This window comes from Cuculus canorus, chromosome 6 (genome assembly GCF_017976375.1).
Source record: "Cuculus canorus isolate bCucCan1 chromosome 6, bCucCan1.pri, whole genome shotgun sequence".
In the NCBI taxonomy this organism is placed as follows: domain Eukaryota; kingdom Metazoa; phylum Chordata; class Aves; order Cuculiformes; family Cuculidae; genus Cuculus; species Cuculus canorus.
The window spans coordinates 22,035,660-22,057,236 of NC_071406.1; the positions used below are offsets into that span (position 1 = coordinate 22,035,660).

At 37.3% G+C, this 21,577-nt stretch overlaps 1 protein-coding gene across 15 annotated transcripts in view; it reads left to right on the forward strand.

Annotated features, from left to right (window-relative positions):
• The window catches only part of MYO3B (myosin IIIB), a 210,956-nt gene that overhangs the window by 148,312 nt on the left and 41,067 nt on the right, over positions 1 to 21,577 (forward strand). For 14 of the 15 annotated variants that reach the window (XM_054070570.1, XM_054070571.1, XM_054070569.1 and 11 more), the window contains 4 exons: positions 208 to 288; positions 9,608 to 9,728; positions 18,759 to 18,822; positions 19,706 to 19,841. In XM_054070570.1, the coding sequence (XP_053926545.1) occupies positions 208 to 288; positions 9,608 to 9,728; positions 18,759 to 18,822; positions 19,706 to 19,841 (402 nt within the window). The remainder of the gene's footprint in view (positions 1 to 207; positions 289 to 9,607; positions 9,729 to 18,758; positions 18,823 to 19,705; positions 19,842 to 21,577) is intronic. The other variant, XM_054070574.1, reaches the window with a different exon arrangement.

Genomic DNA, 21,577 nt, shown 5'->3' on the forward strand with positions numbered 1-21,577 from the left:
AGTATTTGAAGCTGTGGGGATGTGAGTACTGCAGTCGTGAACCCAGAGTTCAGCATGTGTGGGTGGGTGGTGCAGAGGTATTGGGGGTGGGGGGTTAGAGTGTTTATGGCAGGAGGGATGAAAGTTTCAGCACATCTCTGACTCCCTAGACTCTGTAGCACTTCCTTAAATAAATGTAATTTCCAGCACATGGTTTTGTATTTTTAGCCTGGAGAGGATATGAAGCTCGCAGGAAGTATAAGGAAATAAGGAACAGAAGAACTGATGCTGCTATACATATTCAAGCAGGTAATTAAAACATGATTTCAATTAGCAACACCTATTTTGCTGTGGGTGATTTCACATGTCAGTGTTTATAGCCAAGATAAATACATACAGTCCAAACAAAAGCTATCAAAAACAGTACTTCTGTTCATTCATTCTTCAGTATCAAATGGCATCAGTGACAGGTATCAAGGATTTGGGGCTTCATTAACTACTTCTCTGGGAGGGAAACATACTGATTAAAAGCTGTTGAGTTAATACTTTCAAGATTCTTCTGAGCACAATCAGTATGGTTGAACTATATGTAGAGCGGATATGAAGGACTGGATTGATACAACTAGAAGTTTGGATAGGAGGCACTGGACATACTTTTCTGTGTCTTTGTGTCAGGCCTTCATCTTGTCAAGTTGCCAATTTTCATTTTGACTTCTTGCTGGGTTTGCCAGCTTTGGCCAGTCTTTTGGCTCTCTGCCAGACTCCTATGCAGCAGTATCAATATCAATTTGAATAAACTTTAAAGAGATTATTGGAGGAACAGGCCCATAGGGCTGTGTAGGTCTCTAGTAGAGAGCAGGGTACCATATGGCACAGAAATTTAAGAACCAGTGCTATGAACTCAGTGGTGTTTTCAGATGCTGCCAATATGAAGCAGCCTCCACATGATGCAGTGTAATACACTGTCAACCCCCAGCTGAAAGACTATAGCAGATCAAAAATGAGTTGTAGCAAATGTGTTTACAGATAAACCAAGGTCCCACCTTTATTTTACCAGCTTCCTGTGCTGTAATTCTGTAAGTTTTGTCACCTCTCTATTCTGTATCATATAATCTAGTCAGTCCTTAAAAGATGTGTTCTAAGTATTCTTTTACTTTGTTGTTAAGCCATTTTGAGTAAATTACTTTTGTTTTCTTTCATCTAAGTTTGCTACTCTGAAATTAAGCATCGCTGTGGCTTTCAGCAGAAAGCAGAATAGCACTCAGTTACTGAAAGGAGCAGGTTATCATTGACATAAAATACCAGTTCATAGCTTTACTTGCATACTTTCGTGTAGAATCATGAACAACAGCTCTAGGGTCAAATGCACAATATTGTGTTAGATGGAGAACTGTTAAGGAGAATTTTTTTTCTCCCATTACCACAAGAACTGAGGGACTGCATAAGTGCTCTCTTTCTTTCTTCCTCTCCTTCGTGTTGTCATTTTCTGTTGTTTTCATGACAGCACAGAGAGCAGAACTTCAAAAGTACCCCCTGCAACTATTTTTTGGAGTATGTGCTACTCTTGGCCATACCAGGACTTTGATTTCCTGACTTTTACGACAGCCTTTTGCTGTAGAAAGGAAAGTGAAATGGTTGACCATCACTGTCCCACTGTTATTAGTTCCTTAAGATGAGAGTTATCTCAGGTTCCGTAGGAAGCCAGTGTGCAGCAAGATCACTTGGAAACTGTAGGGAACATTCTGCCTTAGAGTTTTATCAAACCAGATTTTTTAGGCCTGTAGAAGATCCATGCTTGTTATTAGCTCTTTAGAGAAAACAACTGACTTATTCTGCCATTTGTACACATGGGAGAGATTCAGAGCTCAATTTCTTTCTGCCATCTCTGAGGCGGCGTGTTGAACATGGCAGAGCAGAGGCACTGGGAGTGTACACATACCCTTGAATTTAGTCACTTCTGTGCTATTGAGCCCTCTGGAATGAATGCTGGACGAATGCTGTTAGTACTCTTCCCACCAGCACACACACTGCCTGCTTTTGCACCCTGGCACTTGACAGTTTTGGTGATCAGTCTGGGTGAATAAATGTTAGGACTTCAGGGTTAAGACTGCCACGGTGCACCCTTGTATTAATTAGGCTGTCTGCTCTTCTTATCTGCATTCAAAGGGGTATAATAATAATAATCCTCAATACATTTCTGTCTGCCTTTGGAAACCTGTATCTAGGACTTCTTATTTGAAAATTCTTCTTGTGCATATTTTCTCGTCTCTACATGCTAATTATTGTGTTTCAAATCAAAGCTCATGCTTGCTAATGGTGGCCATTTTCCAGGTTTTAAAATACACTGACAGTCTTTCTGTTGTTTACATTACACTGTCCAAGTGCCTAGTGACATGGAGACAAAAGCAACTCCAAATCTCTTCCTTCCCTCCACGTCTTATAATGTGAGTGTGTAGTTCAAGGCAGCTTTTCTGTAAAAAGGAGTATGATCACCTTTGTATTTTTTTCAAATGAGCCGTTGCAGGCAGTGAGACTGTTTGCATTTGTCATCCAGACATTAGAAAACCATATAATTTAAATATATGTACTTCCCTCTCCTCTCCCTCCCTGCCCCCCTCCCAGCTCAAGCAGGCCTTGAAATTTAGGAAGCATTTGGCTTACATGTTTCTACAGAACAGCGCATATTGAAATTTGTTTTCCTTTCATCTCTTTCCCAATAAAAGCAGCCGCTCGGCTTATCCCTTTAGCTTCCTCAGAACTTCCTTTCAGAATTCCCGATCTATTACAGCACATTCACATACCAGAAACAAGATGCCTTTTCATGCTGTCAACCTTTTTCATCTGAAATGTAAATTAATTCTTGCTGGTACGCTTTGACAGAGATCAAAGTAGGGGTATTAACCTTATTGGGCCTTCTCTTCATCAGAATCAGTTCCAAAGACTGCGAGGGTAGTGTTAGGAGGCCAGTCTTCACTGTTATCTATGGCCCTCCTCCAGGCAGTCCTCTGTCTACAAGTCAGCATTTCAAAGGCGCTGATTTCTTTTGTAAATGACCTTATCATTACTTTAAACTGTGTGAAAAATGATTTGCCTGAATAATTCTTGGAGGATTATCCTGCTCGTTTTAATTGTGGGGGGACTTCATTCAGATTCCAGGATATTGTTTAAGTGGTTTTGACAGCAAGTGATCATAGCCTGATATAAAGGAGGAACACAGGTCCTGATTGGAAACCTCTTGACTTGTTCAGATTGTTCATTTCTTGCAAGTCAGTCTTTGAGGTAGGCTACATTTGCATTTTAAAAATAAACAGATGCCTTTCAAATACATGAGCTGGTGGTCTGGAGATCTCTGTGGGCCCAGCAGTTCACTATCCATTGATGAAATGTTGGAAGAAAAAACAAACTTAGAAAAAAATCAGCCCTCACAATATACATGAGGATACAATTCCTGAGTGTATAGTATTACATGCACCGAAAAAAAATCCTTATTTCAGATGGAGGAAGACACCCTTACTAGGAAACAAAATATTTGTGAATTTAAATCAGGTAGGGAAGAAAAAGCATATCTACATTACAGGTTCTCAGAATATGCAATGTTATTAGACTCTTGGCTAAAACGGTACACAGGGTACAGAAGGTCTTTCCTACTTCTACCAGTCACACTTTCCCAAATGGTGAAGATTAGAAAATGCTAATTTTTAACTTAGAGACAAATAGTAAAGAATGATTTTGTGTAAAGTGTTTGAATTAACAATAGTTTGCACTTCTGAATATTTCTTTGTAACAGGGATTTGTATTGTTTTGATTTCATCTAGAGAAAAGGAAAAATATTTTATTAAAACAAAGAATTATTTTTAAATTATGTTGCCAGATTCACAACTGGTTTAAATCAGTATATATCCACTGAATCATCTGACTGAAATGTTGCTGCACTGATTTTCCTTACATACAAGTCTCATTTAACATTTCTTTGTATTAGAATAATGCATTAATTAGAATATGAAACAACTGATTATACAATTATAAAAGTACTTTTTCTAGTTGTGATAGCATGTATTTCCCTGCAGTGTGACTGTTGTCCCAAAAGACTTAAGGGAGGATTTTAATCTGGTTATTTCATTTGTGAACTGACATTGCCAAAATGCCAAATGAGTGGTGCATGCGATTCACTTAGATCCGAGGTGACATCACTGAATTCATTTTAATTAGGCCCACTTTAGCCATCTGGAATATACTGTGCAGCTCTGGTCAGAACTGAGTTTAACTATGCTTCCAGAGGTGAAAGGCAAATGACTAATCCATTGAGCCACCATCTCCTCCTCCAACACGTGCTCACACACTCACCATATGTCACGTTGTATTGGAAAATTCTTTATCAAGAATTCAAGTTCAGGGCTCTTTTTTTTTTTTTTAATGTAAAAAGTGGTGGATGTTCAGAAGGAAAACAGATGAAACATCACTTTCTAAATTGCTTTCTTTCTCTAACTTCTGCCCATGCAGTGATGCTCACTATTTACAGATTTCTAACATGTGCTTCTGGCAAAATTATTCTATTATAATAAAAAAAAAAGAGGGCCTGAGAACAGCTGTAATTTACTATTTTACATTTACAAGAAATGTAAGCTTTTTAAAAAAGCATTAACTTTGGGATTTTTCATGGCAAAGATTTAATGTTAGCTTCAGTAGCAGATAAGGAAGTATTTCTTGAAAACCTTCTGTTTCTCCATCGATTTATATCACTATGTATATCTGTATGTACATGTATTCAACTAATACTGTTATGTAGATCTAAGATTTACATGAGTAGATGTTCAAAAAATTTCTAAGCACTTTATTAATATATCTAAAAATATATTTAAAAAAAAAATCCCCAAAATAACAACCACTAAGTAGCAGATCCAGTTTTGCTCTTTTTTTAATATCATTAGTTTCCTTCCTTTAAACTACATTGCCACTGTAAGAGCCATTGAAGAAATACCTGCTTCTTCTAGTGGCAACTGAACTGACTCATTGCATTGCCTTGTTTCACATTCAGGGTAAACCAGACTGGTTTGTACAGGCTGCACAGCTTTGGTTAACTTTACTTTTCCATCTTTTTATGTTCTGTACGAGCTTAGGGCATTCCGTTATTCACTTTTAGTATCTCTCTCTAGTAAGCATTAAAAGCCTGCTGCTCGTGTGCAGGAAATGTATTAGGAAAAGTGAGAAGGCCTTATGGTTTTGAAGTATGAGGTCCTATATCCTACCCCCATCTCTGAGATGAGCTCCGTCAATATGAATGTCTGCATTTCTTTTTGGTTTTCTTTCCTGGTTTTGAGGACATGAAAAGGAGACCCTTCTTACTGAATTTCATGTCCTTAATAAAATCAGGAAGGGACAACAACATACAGTGTTCAACAATACATTGGAAAATCAATTCCTTGCAGATATTGACAAACAGTTTCTCAGTCATCATCACTTTGTTTTTTTCCTTTGACCAAGTTTCGAGATCAGAGACTGTAATGCAGGGTAATTAAAAATTGTATATCCAAGAGGTGATGTTCATCAGTGACACCAGTCCTGATGGCAGCCTTGGTGAGTCTTCCTAATAGTCACAGCTTGTTACTGGTAGTTACTGCTTGTACATGAGAACTCATGACTTGCTTTCTTGTGATGCTCTGCTGGAGAACTTAAGACAAGTGTTGGGGGTTTTTTTCTGCTATTAAACAGGTACCACCCAATATCGATACAGAGTGAGAGGTGAAAGATGGGTGGTATTCATGGGACCCAACAGAGGATGTGACTCTGCATCTCTTCTACTGTTCATTAGAATTAATTTGGCATGGAGTGAAGAATCAGATTTGTGAGCTCCAAATCCTCTGAGATGTTGTTAGTTAAGCTGCAGAATGCTCTTTTAACTAGATAAATTAAGAAAGTGATATGCTGTTCATAGCAAATCAACTTCTGATTACAAACTACTGTGACATCTCTTCAGCAAGCATGAGCTTTCATTTCCAAGTTGCTGTTATGTGTTATTTTAAGTGATATTATAGTTTAAAAATGTGTTTGTGTAGAAAATGTCTGCTAAACAAGATTTTTTTATGACTGAGAGTGAATCCTTCTGCTGTTTAAAACACTACTTCAACTCCTTTCTTTATATTTTTTTAATAAACCTGTGATTGTTTGGCTTTGATCATTCTACATTGTGCTTCACAATTTTCTCTGTAACTATATATTTCCTATGGGAATCAGGGAAAAATGCCTGGACATTTCCTATCTGGAATCACACGACATTGTGTGTAATTAATACTTAGACTTTAAAATAAAGGTTTTCAGCTGCAGGACAAGTTTCTGACCCTATGAGGTAAATATATTCTTGGTTTGCTAGGTGCTGGAGCTGACGGAAAACTTGCTTTCTGTGAGAATTGATCAGTGTAAGAAGTAAAAATCCATGTCCTAAATTGTAGCACGTAAAACATTTAATTCCGTTTTACTAATAGAAGTGCTAAAATTAAGTTCATTTCATATGTTTCTTTTGGGATCCTGTCATCTTTGGCTATATAAAGATCAGGATTAAAGATACTGTTGCTAGAAAGCTAGGAGTATAGACTGGATAAGGCGAAAATGAGGTGACAGCTGGTAATCATTCTTCTTCAGTGGTGCAGTGATTGTTCATGGAGCAGTAGCAACATGAGTCTGCTAATTTCACACTCTTTGAGCCAAGTGCTTAGTGTCAAAACCAGCACCAGTCAGTAATGCAAATTGCTGTGATGGAGCAGCTTCCCAGCCCCTCAGACTCCCCCTGCAGAATTCTCTGCATACATTTCTTTTGAAATATTATAGATCCAGTTAATAAAATTTGAGAAGATGGAGTCCTACTAATGCTTGATGAAGCTTTTGAGAGAGAGACAACTTTGTTTATCCTGCTCCTTAGTAATCCCATGAGTCAAAGGGAAAGTAGGAAAAATTTAGCTATTTACCTGTCAGAATCAAAGTATTCTGGGAGAATGTTAGAAACCAGAAAGGTTAGGTTGAAGAGGAGTTGACTTTGAAAATACATACAAAAACAAAAGGCTGGGTAAAAACTAAGTTTATTAAATCAAGCACAACAGGTTATATGTAAAGAATGAGGGAAAGACTAAAATGATTATACTGACATTAATAAGTCTCTGGGAAAAAGGATTTTAAAAAATAAAATCACAGTAGGTATCAGAGTTGATTTTATAGACACACACACACACACAAAGAATTGCTAAAAGTTGAGAAATTACTAAGAATAAAACTGAAGTTTATGTTATTGATTTATTTGTTTCAGGGCTTCTTTATCTTTACAGTAGTCCATTAACTGACGGATACTCAGCATGTTTCAGCTGCAGAGAGGTGGCTGCTGGCCAGCTGTCTGCTGCCAATACCAGAGTAGGCTCCTTGTCTGGTCAGTAGGGGATAGTTAAGGATTGGAAGCCTGATCACATGGGGCAAGTGAATGCTTGCCTCATTTCTGCCAGACAGGCAGACTTTTCCAGTCTGATTGTTAAGGGCAGAAAGTTCCTCAGCCTCACGATACATGAGCTCTGTACAACACCTCAGCAGGCCCAACTTCTGTCATGCCTTCTGTAAAGTGAATGGTTATCTATTTTAGTAACCTCTTGTTAAAAGGCAATATTTACTGCTTCTTACCCTGGAAACCTCAGTAGCACTGAAATGCTTAGATTGTTACGGTGCATTGCATGCCACAGCTTGAACTGTTCAGATGGTTTTCGTTTTCTTATGCTGCACAAGTAAGTGCCACACCATGTGTTTTTGTGGAGGTAGGTGGCTAAAAAGATCATGATTAACTCTATACAGGAATTAAAATAGAGAAGAAGGGATTAGTTACACTTCTTTCCTAAGGGAAAGAACAGATGCAGTGAAGGTAGTTCCGTTTTTTTCCTCCACCATCTTTTCATTACACAAAAAAAAAACCAACATGAAAGTGGAGCCAAATTTATAAGAGTAGTTAAATGGAAGAAAAGGAAAATCAATCAGTTATCTCATAATTTCATAATGGTTGAGTATTAATTGATTGAAATAATGCAAATTCTGTGGAGTCTTTATTCTCTCTTGAGCAAGTAATACCTACTTCTCACATTTTTATAAAATCAGAAGCATGAGATAAAGGGAAAAATTGTTAATCTTCTGACCAACTTCTCTGTTCTTGATTTATTCTATTATCTTTATTTATTCTATCTCCTGCTTCTCCTTTGTAATCTACAGTGTTATGTTGACTCTGATCCTACATGCAGTTACCATAGACCCCATTTCTGTGCCTATCCTACACCCTACTGTAATATTTAACCCCAAACTCTAGGAACCCCAATGAGAGGGCTCTTCTCCACCTCCTTTGGATAATTAGTCCCCAGATTGACTATTTTTGCCCATGTTTCGTGTGCCTGAAAGGTTTTCCTGGATAGGAAACTATTTTTCCTCAAAACCATAACATTTCCTGATCTGAGCTCCCATTTTCCTATACGTATTGTCTCACCGTTTAAGTTGCAATACTGCTAGACTAATAAACAGCTCCTTTCCCTCACAACTCTCAGCAACTGCTTATTGTACACTTCAACTACGACATTGATGCTGTACTTACTTTCTTTGTTATTCAGCCATTTCTCCTCTTTTATCAAGGTATTTTAATTTACAGTAGCGCTTGAAATAGACCCTACAGGAAATAGAATTAAAAATTTGTGGATTGAAGTGTACATTTTAATACTTTTTACTCTTTTGTCCCCAGTGCAGTATGTATCTATCTAGTATGCAACTATCTGTGGTATTTGCTGGAGCTTTATTACTAACTGCTCACAGGAGTCAGGAATGCAAGCAAATTCATGTCAGATAAAACCGTAGAAATAATTAGGTTATTGTAGAAGTAATTAAGTTATTTGGCTACACAAATCCAGAGACATTCCATGGAAACAGAGGATGTAGATATCTTCAAAATGTTGTTCATTGCCTTTTTCTTTGCCATTTCATTTCACTATGTGCTTGCTACTTCATTTAGTATTTCTAGTGATTGTTTTGTTCTGCTCTTTTTTTAACGAATGGTTTAAATTCTAATCTTGGGAGATTTTTTTCCCTAATCATTTATATGAGTGGTATTTCAGATGTTTTATTATGATTACAGTTAATTGAAAAATAAGAGAAGACATTATTAATTTTTCTAGTTTTAATGGAATATATGTGTCCCTGGCTTCCCACTCCCCTACCCCACAGTAAAAGCAGGTAAAACTTGTGATTCTGTAAAATTCTGTCTAGCTCAAATAGTGGGAATTGTGATTAAAGTCTTTGGGGAGTGATTTTCTACTATGTATTTTAACATAGTCTAAGCTGGATTCCTATTTAAATTAGGCATGTTCTTATTTTGAAGTCTGTTTTCCTTGCCTTGTCTGTGACAAGTGGTAACTATGACAGTGAAAGTGTAAGGCCCTGTGTAATTTCCAGCTGTTGTAAACACTGCAAACATTGGAGCCACCCCTGTGAGGTGGTGAGTGTTCTTTCTGTCCACTGGTTCAGTAAAAGTTGAGGCCATTCAGCTCTACACTGCAGAGCCAAGTGCCACTCTGTGTTTCAGGCTCTGCAGAGTTTTTCTGTGATTCATAACTATGTTTTTTAGCTTTCAGGGGATATATTGTTCGTAAAAACTACACAAGATGGAAAAACAGCACTGGCTGTGTGGCAGATCCTCAGCTTATGAGCAGCTGCTCTATTTCTGATTATGGCTGTGAAGAGCACTGGTGAGTTGAATTGTTTGCTGTCTATTATCTAACAGACATCATTTTCCAACAATAAGATCTGATAAGAAGTGTTGTCATGATTCAGCCAGCTCTCAGGGAATCAGCTGTTTTCTGGGATGAGCACCTGTAGGTCAGTGAGTCCGCCCACCAGCTCAGTCATCTCAGTGTTCTCCCAGTTAAGGAAGTTAGATTTATTTGTGGTGCTGTTTGTCCTGGATTGCTGTCTTGTTTCTGATATTTTCACTTTCACAGAAGTACCCAGAATACTGTAGATTGCAGCCAGGATTGCAAGTGCTCCGCATTTCAGAATTGACTGCAGTAAAAGTTATTAAATTCTCAGAAGTAGAAAGTTACCTTTTTCTGTCTGTAAAGCTCCGTGCAGACAAGCAATGCGATACAGAAAAGAGCTGTAAAAAGGCAGATGGACAAATCACTGACAAGAAAACCTATGAACGCTCTAAACTGTAATAGTGGTACCCTCCTCTTTGTAATGGAAGGGTATTTTAACCTTCCTTACCAATGGACTCAAACCAGAAAAATGTTCCGCTTGACACTTCCTTGGATATGAGAGGCAAAGCTGGTCTGTTGTCTTTAGCTCTTGTTGTAGACTGCCTTTCCAGTAGTGTTCTAGGAGAGGTGGCTACATTTACTGGATTCATCCCTTTGATTAGCAAATTTCAGAGACTGAGATATAAGATCTCTCCAGCTTTGGCATGGGCATAGGAAAGTCTCAGTTTTTCTTCCAGTTCTTATTTCTATTATTTTATATGCTTCCTATATAGCATATAAATGCAGGCTCTGTTACACTTTTTAAGAGTTCACTGAGGAAATCAATGGCTGACTTGACTGTAAATAGGCACTGTTATTCCATTAAGAAGGTGTGGGGTTTTTTTTAAAAAAAAACAAAACTGTGAACTTTCCAGAAATGGTATTGTTTTCTCTGTGTATGCTCATAACACTGAGTTATGTTAACTTCCATGCTGACTTCAGCTGATTTAGATTGAATAATGTCCTCTACATTGATTTATGTTAACTTCAATGCTAACTTTGGTTGATTTAGGTTGAGTAATATCTTCTGCATGTTCTGGTGCGTTATTATAGGATTTTGTTCGGGTGTAGCCACCTGCATTCTCACTGCTGATTAGGGCAGTTGCTCACTGGGGCAGTGAGTTTCCTAGTTTATTATTCCCTTCATGGGCACACAGCTCTTTCTCTCTCTCAAGTCTTAAGGGGATGTGTGTCTTATGATCTCTTCAGAGCTATTAATGATAGCATGATCATTTCTTCTCTAGTCTGCACTGATGGTTAAAAGCAAGAACTAATAAGCTGTCTGTCATTATTTTTCTTTGACATCCGAAATTATAATTATTTACAATGTAAATTGATGTTATTTTTCCCTTTTAGTGATCTAGAGCTTTCATCTAGACTTATTTGGAGGCACACAGCCTCTTTAAACGTTTTTCGTCACTTTTATATACAGTTAGCCAGGAATGGTTTTCTTCTCTTTTTACATTAAACTTTTCCTGGAATTCCTTGTATCCCTCCAAAAAAAATGTATTTTTCTGGATTAGGTGCAGCTTGCTTAGTTGTACAGCCCTTGAGACTCATGAGAATGTCATGGTTCAGTAACAGTTGAAGGGAATTTGGGCTCTGTGAAGCACAAAAGATATTCAGCTACCAAACTCTCATTGAAATTAATGTCTAAATGGCTTTAGGTGTCTGGCCTGGAGGTGTCCATGTAAAATACGTTCACCATTCAGGTCTTGCACCCAGTCCTGATTGCTGTTCCAAGTCAGCCAGATAAATAAATTCGCACCTTCTTTTGTCAGACGTTTCTAAACTGCCATTGGTGCTGGCAGTTCTCAAGTTTAACCTCAACATATATTGCAGATTGTTTGCTTGGTCCTACAGATTTCTCAGCAATACCCTCACATTCCTGTGATTTCAATGAGACTTGAAAATTATTAGCATTTCACCGCTCATGTTCAAAATCTTAGGACAAAATCCAATAACTTACTTCCTATGAATCAAGCCTCACTTCTACATGTAGCTGTTACTGGGCTGTTGTGTTTTAAGAATATGTTCAGTCATACAGGAAACTTGTAGGAAATGGGAAGGATGCTGGATAATACTGCGGGTGTTTAACACAGTAGCTGATACTCTGTCCCTAGAGAAGACAGCCTCACTGTGGCTTCACATACCATGGAACTAAAGTATAGAATAATAAAATGCTCTTCTCTTTTCCTTTCCTTTCATTTCTTTTATTTTTGCTTCATTTATTTTATAACTTTCTGGTGGTTTTGGAAAAGGAAAAATGAGCTTAAAGGCACTCAGGATCAGAAAGCAAATTCATGTACAGTTCTGTTCTGCTGTATGCACAAGAATATAACTATATGTTTAAATGTATGACAACCTGCTGCTTTTTCAAAGATCTGTTAAAAAAAAGAAGTTACCGTATTACAATATATATAAAGCACAGCACTAAGTTTTACAAAGTAATGAATTTCGGAGTGTTCAAAATAAATAGGCAGTTTAAGAAAATTGAATTCCTTCAAGGAAATTGAATCTCTACTCCTAGTTCACACTCTTCAGTCAGTGAATGCAGGACATAAGCAAACTCAAATTAGTAAATGACATAAGATGCTAATGAAATGCACACGTTAGTTCATTTAACATTACATGTTTCCTGCATTTACATGTTTGACTTGGAAACCATTATTAACTGTGTTCAAATCCAAAAATCTTTACTGTATAGAGCTGATGTCAGAAGTAATTAAAGACACTTTGAGAACTGGCAAATATCTCTGAAAGGAACAGGAATAGAAATAGGAACAGGAAAATAATGTAAATGTTAGCAGGGAAGTGGCTTTGTCTCACTGAAAAAAAGGTTTTCCATTCAGTTCCACGGAGGTGTGGAGTTGCCTGTGACTCCTTGTACTGAAAAAGGGTCATGGGATTAATTGTACACCTGTGAGACTGACATGAAGTCTGAATTCCCCCTGAAAATGTAGTCTGTGTATGTGATGCTTGCCAAGCCTTTTTTTGACATCAGCCACTAAGAGGAACCTGCAGACCTCACGGTGTAGAGGAAATTAATCACAATCAAACCCCCCTGGAAAAGGGCAGAGTTATTTTAAATATTCAAGCATGGTCAAGACTAAATTCAAATGAGAAAAATTTAAAACTTTTAGAGCTCTTTTTACAACCCTGGTGAATAGCAGGTTTACCTTTCAGCAGAGAGCTGAATAGGCAGCAGGGAAGAGAGGAGTGTGACAGAATCCTCTCTCAGGAGGCCAGCATAGAACCCACCCTTACCTCATGTCTGCCTCCACATTACAGTTGGTCATTGCATGAAATCAAAGATGCTGCATTTTGCAATGGCATAGGTGCAATTTCAAGTGAGTATTAGGGATCTCTTGAGCCATTAGGAATAATGTGTGGAGAAGGGAGAAGCAATTTTCTGAAACATCCTGTGATTTTGGACTTGTTAGATTGACAGATCTCTAGTGGATGTATTTTTGATAAATGTTCTTGTTTTTAGCAGGATAATTTACAGTTCAGTGACTAAGGACCTTGATCTACATTACGTTGTTCATGTTCTTGTTCAGACAGAGCTGTCATCCTCAAATGTCTTAAAATTCCTTTAGAATCTCATTAAAGCATCTGTATCCTGCATGTTCCACCATCTTCTTATCTGTTTCCCTCCCAAGCAAAAGTTGTGTTAAATAATACTGCTCTGATATTTGCCCTGGAAAATATTTTCTCTATTGTTCATTTTCCCCTCTAGCTCACTGAACCATAGTTCACTAACTGCTAAGTAGCAAAATATGAGCTATCTATATGTACACAATCAGTGGTCTAATGCTATGTAGTACAGCAGAAACCCTTGCTTCCACGTAGTGACTTTGTTACACATCAGTTATTTCTGTAACTGCGTGTCAGTAAGAATCCCTTGATCCTTTGTTTCCTTAGGGAGCTCTGTGTGTTAAGGACACGTTAGAAGATACTCAGCATCAGCAGCAGTTTACACTTTTGAATCAAATTCATTGTGATTTTTCTCCTTACATCTTTCTCTTTTTAGCTAGTATCATGTTCACGCTTTGCTGAGCGTAGGTCCTCAGAAAGCATTCATTTTAGTAAAACCCTTGACATTAATTTGAGAGTTGGGTAATCAAGAGCGGATAATAAAGCCTGAACGAAACTACAAGGGCATACCAACTTAAGTGTTTGGAAAGTTATAGACAAAGAATAATCATCGGCATTTCTCTGTTCTAGAGGAAGTATGCATCTGAAAGTGAAGTTCTAGGTCTATTTCAGCTCATTAAAGGCTCGACTGATGAAACAGAATCTGATTACTAAATTTGTATCAGAACTAAGTTAAGTAGTGGTTACAAAGGTTTAAAAGGACAGGATTACTATTAGAAACAGAGGTACAATGAACCACAAAACAAATGTCAGTCAGTAATGGCACAGTGCTCAAAGTTTACATTGGGCAGTAGCAATGAGCATACATACTACCCGACATGTGCATCGTAACATTTTCTTATCGCTGTCAAGACCTCAATTAGTGTGGTATATTAGACACTGCAGTTCAAGAAAATGAGCAAGTCCCTCACCAACAGAAAAAATCACATCTCTATAAGCCACAATAGGGAGAGAACTCTAAAAGACGTGGAAAACTGAGGGTACATGTAGGCTAACATTTCCCTAATCATGAAAAGCTGATGTGAAGAAGAAAGGAACAAACTGTTCTCCATTGAGAATCAGGCAAGAAATTATGGGTTTGCATTGCAGCACAGGCAGCTTAGGTTAGACACCAAGAAAAGCTCACTAATTGTAAGCTGAGTCCTATGTAGGTTACCTTGGGAAGTTTTGACATCTCCATCACTATAGGTTTTAAAATCAACTTAGACAAACTTAAGACAAAGAAAAAAAAGAGTAGGTGTAGCTGATTTTTCTCTGAAAATGGGGACGGCTTAGATGATTTCCCAAAGTTCTTTTTATGATTTATAAATATAGAATGACTTCTTAAAATGTAAAACCTCTGTGCCAGTGAGTTTGGCCTTGCAAGTCAGCCACTTTTAAAGCATCTTACTGCCTGCAGCCATTGCTGCATCAGTATAGGGAGTAAGTGTAAGAATTGTTCTAGCGGAATTCTCCTTAGGTCAGCCTTATTTGCAACAGCATTATGCCTGAAAAAAGACCAGTGTTCATTTCTGAATGTTCTGCAGTATCTGCAGGCCCACTGAAATAACATGCAGTGTGGATTCACCTACATGGACACTGATGGGTTAGCATGTAAACGCAATGTCCCACAGAGAATAAATATGATTTCAATCACATGAGCACAGATCAGTTCAGAAACTGGTCTCCCCAGAGCCTTCTCTTCTCCAAGCTGAATAACCCCAACCTGGGACAAGCCTGTCCTCATAGCAGAGGTGCTCCAGCTCTCTGATCATCTACCTGGATCTCCTCTGGACCCATTCCAACAGTTCCACATCCTTCTTACACTGGGGATTCCAGAACTGGACACAGTACTCTAGGTGAGGTCTCATGAGAGCAGAGTAGAGGGGGAAAATCACCTCCCTCGACCTGGTGGCCATTCTTCTTTTTGATGCAGCTCAGGATATGGTGTAGGACATTGCACTTGGCTTTGTTGAACCTCATGATGTTCACGCTTCTCCAACTCTCTTCATTCAGGTCCCTCTGGATGACATCTCATCCTTTGGGTGTGACAAGTGTACCACTCAGCTTAGTGTCATCTGCAAACTGGCTGAGGATGCACCCTATCTTGCTGTCTATATCATTGATGAAAATATTGAACAGCACTGGTCCCATTACAGACTCCTGAGGGACACCACTTTATCTCCATCTGGACATTGAACCATTGACCACTACTCTGTGGATGCAACTGTCCAACCAGTTCCTTATCCAACAAACAGTCCACCTATCAAATCCCTATCTCTCCAATCTAGAGAGAAGGATGCGGGGGGGGGGGGGGGGGATGTGAAAGGCTTTACAGAAATCCAGATAGATCACATCCATTACTTTTTTTGAATGAAAGTCCAAATTCCATGACTTACACTCAAAATGGCCAGAATAACTCCAAAAGTAGCTGTTTTTCTCCAGCATGAATTAGTCTACACTACCAGTTTTATGTTGCTATGGTTGACTGCTTTCAGTGCTAAGGATAGCATGGCTATACACTACACAGATGTGTAGACGGACCCTAAGAATCAATGTTTCTTTTTTTGTCAATGTTTCTTGTTAATTGAAGGGTTTATAGACTCCATATGTGAAGGCTGAGGCGTATTGTAGCTCAGTAGCTAAAATATTCAGCTGCAAATTGTATTGCCTGACTGAAACCAGGCACGTGAACCTGGATCTCTTCATCTTTCCCAGGGAAGTGTGCAGACTGGATCTCATCTCTCTGACCCAAACACTGCTTTTCTGCAAATGTGGACAATAACATTTTTTGGAAACCATAGGATAAGTAGTTTCTTCAAAGATACCTGAAAATATCCTGCACCTTGGAATCAGCCTCAGGTGCCGCGTTTGAAAGTGTTAGGTATCATCACTGAGTGGCTCATATGGGCCAACTGCTGCTTAGGTGCCGTCCTGTTGCTATTTTGTGGTTTTCATATTACATACTAGCCAGATTTTCAGAATAGCTCAGAGACTGATTTGAAGGTGCTCAGCATCTACAATTGATGCCATGTTTTCAGCAGTGTTCCCTGCCAGTTTACCACCATGTGCCCTTCTCAACAGGACAGGGAGAGAGAAATACAATGAAATCTAATTGTGAGTAAAAGCTAGTAATTACAAAGTATGCACTTACATCAGCAACAGTATATTCTGTGGAAGGATGGGGTATCTTATGCCAAATACCACCAAATTTAGGGTTGTTCTAGTCCCAAACACAGCATCACTGGGATGCTAATTGTTGGCGTTCCAGAGACTGACTTTTGCTAGTTGCTGAACTTTACTTTCATGCTTTAAATATTTAGGCAATGTTCAAGCCCTGGCAACGCTGAAGTGCTGGCAAAATCACACTAAATTTTACTTTTTTTAAATAGAAAGTAGATATTATTTCAAGATGCAGATTTAGAGCCAAACCCAAAATCTGAATATTTAAATTTAGATGATGATTCAGTCCGTTATGGCCATTTGCAAAATACTGATCCAGCAGCAGATTTTGACATCTACCACAATGATATTTGAGGATTATTCACAATTTTTATCTCAAATTTGGTTTATTTTCTGCAGTATTGGGGCATAGGAGAAGAATTCATCTCAATAAATGCTTTAGTAATTATTGGGAATAGTGGCAAGTTATCTAACTAATTCCACTAAAAAATAGTTATCTAAATATTATATATACAAGATAAATAGTAATTAAGAACTTTACATATAATATAGAATACGTACAAATGCAATGTCAAGTACAGTTGTGGACTGTAATTTCCTGTGCAAGAAGCGTGGCAGTATAAAATGAGAATGCATTTTTAAACTGAATCCCTCAATTTCCTTCAAGGAAAACACTAGTTTAAATACAAATTACAGTTTAGGCAGAATATTTCCCTTCTCTTTTCATAGTGTGAAAATATAAATCAGCGTTTAAATTCCCCAAACCTGTCAAGAAAGTCCAAACTTTATTCACAAAATTGCAATGTTACAGAAAAGTTGACTGTTCACTATGTCCATGGATTTTGTTCCCACACCCTGAAGTAGCTTATTGACAACCATCGTGTCATCATTGTTGTGAATAGTTGGAAACATCTCAAGTCAGTGTCCTCGAGCTGGTGTTTCATGTTCAAACAAACTTAATTATCCTAAGAACCCCAAACCCTATTGCAAATAAGGCTTGAAACACTTCAGTTCTCTGTGGATGTCACAGAATAAATATATTGCCTAATACTTCTGCATGGTGATGTATAGCCATCAAATTCAATACATAATAGTCTACAATGTTTCACGTCCTTCGGTAGTATTATTTTAATCTATCTACTTTTAAAAGGTACATTTTAGAAATTCGAGATAACATACATTGTATTTTTTAATCAGTAAAGCAATTTTTGTTCTTTATGCTCCCACCTTCCACTGTGATTAAAAGGGCTGAATTGTATTCAGTGCTAATAACTGTGTAAAACCAAAAGAGCTATTTAGTACATTGTAAAGCTTTTCCCTGCCTATTAAAAAAGATGCAATATATACATCTAAACTGATATTTATGACTGAAATGTAGATGTCTTTTAATCCTTGAGCATGTCAAATACTGTCTATGAACCTCAGTTTTTTATCCATCAAATGAAATTTGTAGCATCTTTTTTGATTTTCCAAAACTAAAGATTGTAGAACAAGTTCTGTCTGGGTGGACTTAACTATTGAAGAGATCCATTGACTTCAAAGGCCTGCCAATAACGATCTGGGCCTGCAGAAGGTTTTTATGATACTTTAATTAGCATCAATGAGAACAGGAGTTGGCCTTTAATATTTTTATGGTGACAAAATGTGTTGGTAAAATAATAACAAATATAGACAAAGAACCTGAGAACTCTTATTCCTTGCTCTGCGCTAACCCGAATGGCTTTAGGAGAACACAAAGCCATGTGTTTCACTTCTTCCTCATCTGTCAAATTTTGAGTATCTGAGTTTCAGTTCTGTGAAAACAGCTTTTCACAGCTCTGGGAAAAAAAGTTTAATATAAAATCTTGTCAAATTCATTTTAATACATTACTTCAATTTCATAGAATTCTCATAAACTGATTTTACACATATGCACTTATCCACAAATTTTCAATGACGAATCAATTGTTCATGGCCTGTTACTGTGTTTAATAATGAGCACTTCTTATAAGAGGAAATGAGACTAGTCTGTGTTTTCTCTGAATTGATTGTATGTGCATATTCAGAAATTGGGGGAGAAGGAGAAGGGAAACAGAACTGAAAATCTACGTGCCAGTAAACCTTGCATAAGAACAAACAAATTACAATATTCAAACTGCATATTTTTTTCTTCTTTCCTTTTAGGCAGCAAAACAGTAGCCAGTCTTCTCCTGTGGTGCCTCATTTTCTTGACAAACAAACAAAAAAGGTACTACTAAGTTTATATTCTAAAATAACATCACATTATAACTTCAAATTCCTGAGTCCACAGTTCTGCAGTGTGTTCATGGCTGCTCATCGTAGCCATCTGAACATGAAACCGTTAGTGATGTTTTGAAGTCTTTGAGACAAAAGCCTGCTTGCTAAGAACTTTAGTTCTGTAGAAAGACAGGGAGGTACAGTGAATAAGAGAATCAAAAGGCTGGAAATTTGCTGCTGAGAATAAATGCTAGCTGCTCCCTGAGGTGATTTGTCTGTGCACTTCACTTTCTACAGATGTTAGAGACTCTTTTTTAGTAAGGACCTGAGGTTCTTTGGTAGCACTTTGATATCCTGCTCGAATTCAATATGTGAAATGGAGGAGTCGCTCTGTGACTTGGAGCACAGCATAGTCTTTGAAGTCTGATCCAATTTTTGCTGCTTACCATTTGATGTTGAAAGGATGAAATGGAGAAAATGTACAGTTTTTGCCAGTAACTCTGCTGAGCATATGTAAGATTAAAAAAACAAAATCCCTTGGATGATGTACTTAGAAATGTTAAGCAGATTAATACCTTCCTATAGCTTTTTTCTAAAGATACAAATTAACTATGAGAGGAAATCAGCATACAGTGCATGCTATGATTTAACTGCATGAGGAAAAGGGATAAATAAGTTAAATGGAAAAAGTAAACAAATGTTTGTGACATGGGTGCTAAGTTGGTGTTGCTGAAAGCCACAAGAATCTTGTGTAACATAAATTTAGCGTTAGACATTTTACAGAGTCGTAGAAAATAGGAAGTTTCTCTCCGTGAGATCACAACTATAAGTTATCATGGCAGAGTGGAATCAGTAGATTTCTTACGTGCCTAAACCAGCATTCTTTATTCCAGAAGGATTTGGATGATATTTCTGCTTCTGCATTTATTCTCAAACATTCATTCGAAGTGAATGATTCACAATCAATTAGCCAATCCCAGTCAGCTGCAGATCAACTGTTGTCAAGTCTCCCGAGATCCCATAGAAAAGGTAAGAAATATAGTGAAGTAACAGAGATATTTGTTTATAAGCTACACATTGTCAGCATGTAACTTGCTTTATATACTGATGAGGTCTTTTAACAATCCCTTGGAAGACAGGAAACATAAAGGAATTAACTTTCTTTACACACATTTTCAACCTGGAAATATAAAAAAGCCCTTTAGTACACAAATTGCAGAGGCAGAAGTATAAAGATTTTTAAAATACAATGTCTACTAAAAATTTGGTTAATAATTTCAAAGTGTCTTTTTAATGAAATCAAGCTGACTTTCAAGAGCTTTAGCATTCCTTTGCCTTCCAGCCTCAAAAGTGGAAAACAGTAATGAAATCTCTCATTGACAGAGATTGGCAGAATGAAAAACTAGTTGTTTGTTCACACACGCAAAGATTCAGTCAGCAGCACAGGAAAGTCTGCAATAATTCTACAGTCCATGCGGTGTGTTTTTTTATTTTGTCGACTGCTCGTTATTTTTGCCATGGTCAGTAAGAGTTAAAAAACTTGGAGTAAAACATTATGATGTTTATTTAGTTTCAAATGTTTAATATTTTAATTAGTTTTTAATTTTCTTTGAATATTCCAGGAGGTAGGTTGATAATGTGATGCCTGTAACTAGAGCCAAAATATAAATGATAATACATTGATTTCCAGGTTATTACTGAAAATTAGTTTATCTTAATTTTGTGCCATACATTAACATTTCTGTTTATATATTTCATAGGACACTTCTGATCTTGTAAGTCTACAAATATTTATCAGAATACTTGAGCCCTAATCCTGCAATTTATGTCTTCAGACTTTACAGGATTCAGTTAAACAATTTACAATGTAAAAGTACAAAGACAGGTATTTACAGGGAGATTCTTATGTTAGAGGTAACAATGCAGATTCAATGTTTTTTTGTCTTCCACATAGGCATAATGTGCTTTCCATGTTAAAAACAGAATAATATGTAAACACAGCAGGCTGAGAAAACTCTTATTCTTTCTTCATGCACTTCTGTCCATATGGGTCTTGAATCCACAGTGCGGGACTGCAGGGGATATGTGCATTATTATCTTCAATTATTACATGTTAAACAATAAACCTGTCAAACAGAAATATCTTCATTGCAGCAAACACTGTTGAGGAAAGCAGTCAGGGTCTGAATCTGTCATCTTGCTCTTGCTGGATATTGTGTGTTACCCTGCAACTAACCTCACTGAAATCAAAGACATTGTGTCCGAGGTAAAATAATTGAAGAGACTAAAACCGGCAGAATCACACCTTTAGCAAGCACGTGATTCAGAGCCATTACTCGGTAATTTAGAAAGACTTCAAAAAATGTGAAGTGATAGAAGAATATAACTAGATGAGATAAATGCAACATTGATCTGAACTATTTACGAACCACGTAGGCGTAAATGAATAAGCATGCAAATACAAAGAAGTAAGGAATTTCCAGGTTGAACATGAAGATACACAGATGAGCAAGCATATAAATCACACTTCAATAAGTAACTGATAAGGAACTAAACATGCTGAAAAATAATAACTTCATTGGGAACTTTCAAAAGAACAGTTTGCATTCAGAAATTCAGATGTTTTCACATGCTGCTCAATCTGTATTCAGTAGCATTGTGTGAAGTATACTTTTAAGGAGTGGATATTGTTAGACCTGTTGTGAAAACCAAGTCAAATAGCACATATCTTTTTGAAATAAGAATGCATGTATAGAACACGTGTT